Below are 9,889 nucleotides of genomic sequence, written 5' to 3'. Positions count from 1 at the left end.
AACCCCCAATCCGAGGACCAGTACCGGGCCGCGGCATGCCAGCAATCAATCCGCATAAACAAGCAAAGCCCCATCCGCGAGATGCAGGCAGCACATAAAACGCACCTTCCGGTCCACAGAAAAACCTCTCTCCACGGAACCAGTCCCTGGCGCCCAAAAGGTTGGGGACCTCTGCTTTACAGGACCAGTGGTGTTAAAGTAAAGCTAAGGGAGAAACCATTTAAAGGCAGAACAGACAAGAAGGAAAGCAGACATAAAAAGAAGCTCCTCCAATGTTCAATTATGATTTCTTATAACAACTCAAGAGGAGAAACAATAGTACGAGTGGCCACTGAAGATGGTGAGGCCATTTTTCCCTTAGCCAAGGAGATGGACCAGCTCTGCTTTTCCTCTAATGTGAGAAGGGTTCTGGGCCATATCAATAGTGATTTTGTGATATTGTTACATCTTTAGAGACAATAACTTGGCAGAGGAAGTACTGCACAGGCTGAAATATACTGTAAAAGGTGAAGCAACAATTGTGGAAGAAAAAAAAATTGAAGTGGGGAGTTACTTGCCGTATAAACAAAAGGAATAAGGTGGCTGAAAGAAAGCACAGGAGTCGGGAAAAGAATGAGAAACAATGAATATATTCAAGTCAGATATAGGATACCATGCTTGTTGCTATTTATTAAATGAAAAAAAAAGTCATCCTACCAACAGAACGTTTAAGCAAATCTGATTCTTGAAGAAAATGGAATCATAAGGTTTGTGAAAACTGTTTCCAGATGCCATGAACTCCACACATAACAAAAATGCCCAATAAATTATTTAGGAAGAAATGAAATGAAGCCTAAAAGCTTTGTTTTGATGAAATCATTTAGATCCCCATAGTTTCAGTTTAAGTTTTTAATCTGTTTTGTTGAGTAAATCCAGATCTTCATCTTCCAAGCCACTTAAGTTTGTTTCATCATCTCTCTCAAATATGTCCTTTCTGTTCTGCTGTCTTTGATGCTCAGTATGCTGTAGATTTGTCTGAATTCTGAAAAAAAGAATCACAGTAATATTTGTCAGGCTTTATTACTCGTAGGAAAGAAAAAGGAACTTTATTCCCCCATGTGGCACAAATTTAATGTAACAATAGACAGACTGTAATCTGGAGCCTGGTGAGGCAGACAGAGCAAAGCAATGTCTTATGCTGGCTAAGGAGACAAGCTGGTACAGGCATAACATTTTTTTCTACCTATTGTGTTCATGTCCAATGCAACACTTCACCAATGACACAAGAGATACCATCTGCTTCTACCATGACACACTGCCAAAATCTAAAACTGTTTAGTGTTCCACATTGCCAAAACCGTCCATAATTTTAGCTGTAGGCTATGGGTAGAAATACACCATGTATTTCCATGAATATGTGTGTATCTCACCAACAGGAGAGAAAATATTATTATTAAATACTATTTTAAATGTTTAGAATTCTAAATGATAAAAATGCTTATTATTTAACGGTTTATAGAAACAATACTTAACAATTCTCATCCCAAACTGGAAATGCGAATGATTTCAAGAACTATAGAGACACTGAAAGGGAGCTACAACAGATCTGGACAAGGAACCCCAGGAAAAGGAAAATGTCACAGGCCTGGGGGATAAAAAAAAAAAGGGGGGGGACCCTCTTTGTACTCAGCTACTGACCTTTCTATTTGTTTCTCTTGAACATACAGTCTAGTTCAGGGGTAGGCAACCTTGGCTCTTTTATGACTCTGGACTTCAACTCCCAGAATTCCTGAGCCAGCCATGCTGGCTCAGGAATTCTGGGAGTTGAAGTCCACGAGTCATAAAAGAGCCAAGGTTGCCAACCCCTGGTCTAGTTCATTAAAGTTGTTCTTAAATTAAGCCATCTAGAACTGGATACACTATTCCAAATTTGACCTAATGTTGAATGAATGGAATTGTTACTTTTTTTTTCTTGTATAGATTTTATTAGTTTTTATAGGGTTAGGAATAAGGTGGGGTTGGGATTTGGGTTAGGATTAGGATTGGGGTTTTTCCAAATAACATTCTCAATATTTAGCAAACAGCATAATGTCTAGGTTCATGTGTTTAACAAACAATAATAGATAATAGTTAATTATCATAAACAATATGTTAATTAATCGCTCAATAGCCTTCTGGAATTGTTACTTTTGATAACCCATCAAACTTCCTTTAATTTTCTTTGTTGTTGTTCTTGTTGTTTTTTAGTAACTATTGTTTCACAATGAGTTTACGGTCAATTAAGATACCCTGATCCTTTTCTACCATAGTTAAGTGAGAATCATGGGTCGTTAAGCAACGACCTTGCATGATGACTTGTGACTTCCTGCCAGCTCCCACAGATGAAATGTCCTGGCTTCTAACCCAATGTCCCCTCTCACCTTGTCTGGTGACAAGATCTTGAACAGGCCATCTCTTAATGACCTTCTAGGACAGACAGAATTATTATGTATCGTAAGGTAATCGTTAAACAGTTTTATGGAGTTATAGGAAATCTTACGGAATTGTGATGTCTTCCTTCTTTCCACACTTAGCACACAGCTCTAGTTCGCAGGCACATGACTTGCAGATAATATGGTAAGAATCCTTTACTGTCTTTTGCAGACATTTTATGCTATTAAGAGAAAAAGAATTAAAGTTGAATTAAAATATTTCATATGGCTACTTGACACAAAGCATTATAAATTAGCAACCTGTGAAGTCATAAATAGATTTTAGAAATTTTGAAATGCAGGTAATGGAAAGATAAGTTCTCTTGGGAAGAAAATGAAGTTGTAGTGCCTAATTTGTTATCAATGGTAGCACCTGATCATACTTTATCATATACATGATGTTTGAAGTAGCCAGCAATAATCTTTAATTATATATTCAATCTGTTCATAAAAATATCTATCTACAATTAATCTTCATTAGTTCTAAGTTTTTTAAAAATCACCAACAATTTGATTTTAAAACACAGAGATACACAAAAGCAATGGCTAGGCCTTCAAATGAACTTATATCTATACATATGTACAAAGATTTAGTTCAATCTTTTTATTAAGTAGGTTTCATCATACACTGCAAAGTAATTCCTTACGGGGTAAATCCAACTCAAGAACAAAAAATGTGGAAATTTTCCAAATTCTACATTTGGAAGTAATTTTCAAATTTTTTTGTTCTTGAGTTGGATTTACTCGTAAGAGATTACTTTGCAGTGTATGATGAAGCTTACTTATGAACTTCACAATACCAGGGCATATTTGTTTATATTCTAGTGCATTTTTCAATAAACCTTTTGTCCATTTCTCTGGCCATATTTACTATTTGATAGAAAAATACTTAATTTTTCAAGTATCGATGAAATTGAAACTGTAAGCTGACAGATTTAAATATTTAGTAGCAGTTGCCAACCAGTCTCTACAACTATATTAGGCATATTCATAAACTGCCACAGCTGATCATAGAGCTTTTCTTTTTTTGGACAGCAGATAATCCTATTCATAAGTGATTCTGTGTCTTGACTGAACAGAATCTAAGGGAAGCGAGGAGTAAGAGGAATGTGAGGCCAATCTGTTTAAAGGCCTTGCCAACCATGTTGCAGGAGCAAGATGTGTAGCAATACAGGTAGCCCATGTCCTGCGAGATTTCTTTTTTTAGCTGCCAAAACCCATTAATGTAACTCTGAGTAATTTTCACACTACTTTGTTAGTAGTATTAAAAAAAATATCCCCAACGAAGTACAGAAGCTTCTTAAAGTTGTGTTCTTCTTTGTTCTATGCACAGGGTTGAATTAAGGCTTGTTTTGAACACATCCTTTCCACTGGAAAATACAGACTTGAATAATACTGATAAGACACATTTTAAACAGAGTTAAGCTCAAAGGTTATTTACAATTCCTTTGCATGAATCACCTGGTGATGCACTTGAACAGAAATGCATGTTTACAAAGCCTAGATATGTGGGTTTTCTTAAATAAAAAAACACCTCCAAAAGTCTTAGAACAGGAAAGGGTCACAGAAAAAAATATCCTTAAACTATCTTGCGCAAAATTGCTTCCTTTGTTGTCATGGAAAGGACTGATCACCTCTCACTGTTTTTGTGGTTAAAAACATAGCCTCCTGAGGCTGCTTCTCAATTGCTCCTAAAAAATAGAAGAGCCACTGTTACTTATTGAACAACTGTAGGCTTGAGAAAGTTGAGGATGCATTTTCATACTTAAACTATTTACCTTCTTTAGGTTAAGGAAGGCTTTTATGGCTGTGGTTTAATTATAGTTTTCACCATGCAAGAGGCCTTTATGTTAATCTTGCCTTAGTGTACCTTGTTATTTACTAATGAAGCTTCATAAGTATACAGCAGTGCATATTTTTAGTGTAGGTGACTCTTAAATTATTTTTGCTCCCTTTAAAGCAGGGGTCACCAACCTGTGGACCACAGCCCACTACCATGCCACAGCTCATTGGCCACCGGGCCACGTGAGTGGCTGGCTGATGCGTGTGTGTGCGTACAGTAGGTGCAAGTGTCACCGACATTTGTCGCCTCACTCACATGTCGCCAGGGGCCCATTCACACAAGCATCGCCGTGTCACGGGCGTTTGCAGCCCCACTCACGCGAGCATTGTGGGCATTCTCGGCCGCACTCACGCAAGCGTCACAGGTGTTTGCGGCCCACTTGCACGAGTACTTGCAGCCCCACTCGGGTAAGCAACGGGTGTTCGTGCACGCGCATGCGTTCTCCCCCTCACAAAACCATCCCTTCTTTTCCGCCTCCCCAAAAGGAACTCTGCTTTAAAGGATGGGAGGTTCTGCTTTAAAGGATGGGAGGTTCTACACAGTCTGATCTCCCCTCTCTTTGGCCACAATTGATTAAGTTTCCATATCTGCTGGAGTAACCGTAGGGCTTCTACTATATTAAATAACAGTTTACTCACCATTTTTTAGCTTGTGTTAATGGCTTATATTTGTTGAATTTTATCCGCCATTCCAGGACCTCCTTACAGTGTTGACAGAGCCCTTCATGGAGTTTTGCATTGATTTTCTATGAGAAAAAGTTGAAAAATCAGATTTAATGATAAGTACTCATACTTCAAATCAGTAACAATTCAATTTTAGTTTGGCTGTTTTTTTTTAAATACTTACTAAACGTTTTCTACCACTAGACACAAACTACAAAACATGTATTTCCTATATCACATTTTTTGTTACAGCATATCAGCAGCCTGTCATTCCTGTGGGAGCCTTCTTGTTAGGCATTAACTCATGGAAAGGACAGGCATGAGGAATCAAGTTTAAATTCACAGTTTGATTTGATGGTTTGTTTTGAGGAAAGCTACTAGTAAGATTTTAGGGCAAAAATTAATTTATTATTCGTTTTTATCATTTTAAGGCCAACTCATCATAAGATACAAATTCAGTTTTATGAGACTGTTAACAAAATAAACTTACTATGAAATTGAAAGTAAATCCCTCCCCCCGCTGGATTTTATATGGTTTCCTCCAAAAGTAAGCCTAGATATAATTGCTAGATATACCTCAAGTAATTACTGTATGTGGATTACAGCCAAACAACTTGGTATTTCTGAGTCAGAATTTCTGAGTCAGATTTCTGAGTTTCAGTCAGATTTCTGAATTTAAACGTATATGCTTATCTCATGCCATCTTACAGTCCATTTCTGAAAATACTCTCAGACTGAATTTAAAGAAGGTCACATGGCATGGGAATTTATTCTTCAAAGAGCTTGAACATTCAGGTTTGCCTTGAAAGCACAACATTAGGTTTAATTTTTTGCATAGTATATATAGAACTATAGTGATAATTAGCTTATTTGGCGCTTTACCATTATAATCAGCCCAATTCTACCGCATTATCAAAAAAAGTGAGAGATTTGAATAATTCAGAACCTAACAGCTATTCTAATTCTAAAATCAAGGGCTTCATACAAAAGCGTAAGCTTTCCTTGCCCAAAATCATCTTCAGTCAAGATTAACAGGTAAAATTGTAAATGCTGAATTTGTTAGTAACCACCATGTATTAATTCAATAGCAATATATTTACTACAACATTTCAAGAAATCATAAATATCAAGCTGTCTTTCATGAGCTAAACCATCTCAAGTGGAACAAGCCACACAGAACAATATTCTGTGTGGCTTGAACAGAACAATAATCTTCCTATTGTACTATCTAATCCAGACATGTCAAACACAAGGCCCGGATGTGGCCCGCAAAGTGGTTTCATGTGGCCCGCGAAGCCATCCTGGAAACAGTGAGGGAACGGCCCCCGCTGCCTTGACTCTGGCCCAGGCCAGCTGGGAGCCAATGTACAATTTTGTGGTGGCCATCTTGGCAATTGCCCCAGTGGACCATGCCTTGGCACTTGCCCCGGTCCCACCCCCTTCTGCCAGAGACCCTCAGATCTGTCCCACTCCTGCCCAGGCCCCCCATAGGCACCCTTGACGCGAATGATATCCACGCCCACCCATTAGGCTGCACCCACTCTGGCCACACACCCCCAACCCCCCCAGGGTAACCACAATGCTGATGCGGCCCTCAGTGAAATTGAGTTTGACACCCCTGATCTAATCAAACTTGTGAAACTATATCAAAAGCATTCTTTTCAGAGCATTACAGCTTTCATTAGTATTTCGCTTTCATTTTCCCCCCATTCATCATAGCTGCTGAAAAGATTTTTTTTCTTGTCATCAAGAATATGCAATACGAAAATAACCTTTGAACTCAACTTGATTTAGAGATGATGTTAGACTGACAGCATATTGTCTCCAAAGAAAGGCAGAGCTTTGTCCATCTTGGAGTCCAAGTGTCACACTAGGATCAATACTACTTCTGAATTATTGATACTTACAGCAATTAAGAATCTTCTAAGGACTGAAGCTCATTATATTTCAGATAAAGAAATACACATTTTCTTCAGTGGAAAAGTGTGGGGTTGTTTGTGTTAAAATGTCCTCTTCTGATTTTTGTGGGCAATCAAACATACATAAGTCTAATGCTGTATTTGTTGCAAATGATAAAATCTTATTATCCAGTAGACAGCAGCCCTTTTTCAGATACTAAAGAACTCTAGAGTCACCGACTCTCCCTTAATACCAACAAACCCAACCCACCTAATCATTGTGCATGTGACTATGCATGACACAATAAAAAACTACTTAATCTGGTGATTCTTGGAACTGTAATTCCCAGCACGCCTAGTCAGTATGGCTGAGGAAGCTGCCTGAGAGCATTCTCCCTTCCCTCTTGACTCCAAATAAGTTACCCTCTTGTTTTGCAGGAAAATATCCAGATCATCACTGTGGATTTACATCAGGGAAGGGCAATCAGTAGCTATTGAGCATCTAGTGCATTCAGCTTAATTTTAATGCAGTCCTTGGCCTAATTTCAAAAGTTTTCTGTGTAAGACATCAGCCAGCTCTCTTCCATTTAAGCATGAAGAAAGCAATGAAAAGAAACAAGTGTAGAAAAATATATTACCTTGTCCCTACCTTCCACGTAGCTCCAACAGATTATCTGAAGAGAAATTGTGTCTTAATGGGATATCCCTTCCTGCTTTAACTTAAGAAGAAAGTGGCAGAAGTGACAAAAACATTCCTTACATTAACCATTAAATTATATAAATTGGAAATCCATTGGTAATCCTATTGGTAATTGGTTGGCAGACATTTTACTCAAGCCTGAAGTAGGATTTACTCTACTCCATTGCTTGTACTGAGAGCCAAAGAGAAAAGCGAGGAGAAATACTTTCCAGTTGTGGGGATTTCATGGATCATCATAAATCTTACTGTACTGGGGAGTATGATATGTCCCATTTAGTGGTGGCTCTCAAGTTATTCTGGCAAATTTTAAGCATTACTGTTCTTGGTTGATACAAAAAGCACAGAATAAATGCAAAGGATATTAACTTGGATTCAAGTTATATGCTTGTTTTATTGTATTACATTTATATATCTGCCGTCTCACATATATAGCTCTGGGAAGCATACACCATCGCTATGTTCTTAAGAGAAAAGGGGCAAATTAAACTGCAGAACTGAAGAGGGCAACCTGTTGTTCAGCATCTCAATTGTCTGCTCTCCTTACAACCACCCATCCAGTCTGTCCACCTTGAAGTCAGGTAAGCACTCCTTGTGAACTGAAACAAAAACACTATCTCTTTTTTTTCATAATCTTTAAACTTTTCTCTACTCTGGGCCCAATAGCTCATTGCTGGACAACAGATTGCCTTATATGGCAGAAATGATTGTTTAAGACCATAGTTAGGAATAGCACTTCTGCACTGATGCTTATGTAAAAGAAAACTAAAGATGAAATTTATTTAGAAAACAGCATGATCACAGAAAAGCAGCCAATCGGGTTTGATGGTTAGGAAACCAGGAAACAATGAGTTCTAGTCACATCTTAGGCGCAAAACCAGCTGGGCGATCTTAAGCCAGTCCCTCTCTCTCAGCCCTAGGAAGAAAGCAATGGCAAGCCACTTGTGAAATCAACCTAAGAAAACTGCAGGGCCAGTTTGTCAGGGAGGGAGGGAGGAAGGAAGGAAGGAAACCCTGAGTTCCTGAATTCTATCGACAACTAAAGGCCTATGTTGTGCTGTCCTCCATTATGGAGGGACAGTGAAACCTATGAATACCTGAACTGCATAAGTCTGAATTAGAAGAGAAAGAAGACTGAACTGAGTGAAGAAGAAAATTATGAAACTTCTGAGAACGAGTAGGAGGCATATTCCTTTTAGGCAAGGAAAGCAGATAAAAATGCTTTAACAGTCCTTCTGTTAGCTATCTCTACAACTACTGGTTATAATGCTCAATAGCTTTATATGTGCAGAAAATCAGTGCATGAAAGTCAGTAAATAACAAGTAGAAATATGAGCTGCTAAAAAAATTAAACATGACATTTGTGGTCTGAATTCCACATTTGTTTCATCTGTTATTATGAATCATAAGCTATGGCTGTGCAAAGCATTCAAAACACATGCTTTGCAAAGTGTATTAGCATAGCAAAACACATTTATTCGAATCATAAAAGCAGCCATGTCCTATAGAAAGCTCATGTAGCTGCTTTGGAAATTCTCCTCATTTGTCTATGTGCATATGTATACATTTCTGTCACAGAAGAGGATGTGTGTATACAGCCTTGTATTACTGCAGTAAACTCTCTTTCAGGTGGCCCTGGAAGACTAATTCAAAACTGCAATTAATATAAAATGCATCAGTCTACCTGCTGATAGGTACAGGATGATTCAACAGTAATACCGTGTTTTCCCGAAAATAAGACCAGGTCTTATTTTATTTTTTTGCCTCCAAAAGAGGCACCAGGTCTTATTTTCAGGGAGTGCCTTTTATACTCAACTCTGGCACCGACAGCCCTGCCCAGCCGGCCCACTTCTTCTGACCAAAGGAGCAGCTTCATTCTGCAGTGCATTCTGGCCTTCATTTTGCAGTCAGGCCTTCCTGTAAGGCCTATGCAGCCGAGTACTGAGCTATGGATTCAATCCATAGGTCGGTTCTCGGCTGCAGTGGCCTTCCGGAAAGGCCTGTGACTGAGAAATGCAGGCCTGGCTGCAGAAGATGCCACAGAAGAAGTAGGCTAGTGAGGAGAGACCTGGCTGCAAGGTGAGTGGGTGCGGGGCACATGGGGCAGCTCTACCCCCCTACCCCCATCCTAGTTTGATGTTTAGGTGTGCACCTTGCCCTAAAACTAGGACTTATTTTGGGGGGGATACGGCTTATATTAGGCCCACCATCAAAAATCAAGCTAGGCTTATTTTCAGGGTAGGCCTTACTTTCGGGGAAATGGGGTATTTTAAAGGTGCTGCCCTGACTTCCTGTAAGTTTCTAAGTTCAGTTTACAGTGCTGATTTCAATCTATTGAG

General features: G+C 38.9%; 1 protein-coding gene across 1 annotated transcript in view; it reads right to left on the bottom strand.

Moving 5' to 3' along the window:
* Positions 1-644: 644 nt before the first annotated feature.
* CUNH9orf85 (chromosome unknown C9orf85 homolog) overlaps positions 645-9,889 on the bottom strand; it is a 15,464-nt gene continuing 6,219 nt past the window's right edge. The window contains exons 2-4 of the mRNA XM_015816700.1: positions 4,932-5,038; positions 2,519-2,632; positions 645-1,021 (exon numbers count right to left, since the gene is read on the bottom strand). Of these exons, the coding sequence (XP_015672186.1) occupies positions 889-1,021; positions 2,519-2,632; positions 4,932-5,038 (354 nt within the window). The 3' untranslated portion in view covers positions 645-888. The remainder of the gene's footprint in view (positions 1,022-2,518; positions 2,633-4,931; positions 5,039-9,889) is intronic.

Source organism: Protobothrops mucrosquamatus, unplaced genomic scaffold (genome assembly GCF_001527695.2).
Source record: "Protobothrops mucrosquamatus isolate PMUCROS unplaced genomic scaffold, P.Mucros_1.0 scaffold_117, whole genome shotgun sequence".
Classification (NCBI taxonomy): domain Eukaryota; kingdom Metazoa; phylum Chordata; class Lepidosauria; order Squamata; family Viperidae; genus Protobothrops; species Protobothrops mucrosquamatus.
The sequence above is the reverse complement of the archived record's forward strand: the minus strand, read 5'-3'. Positions and strand labels throughout refer to the sequence as shown.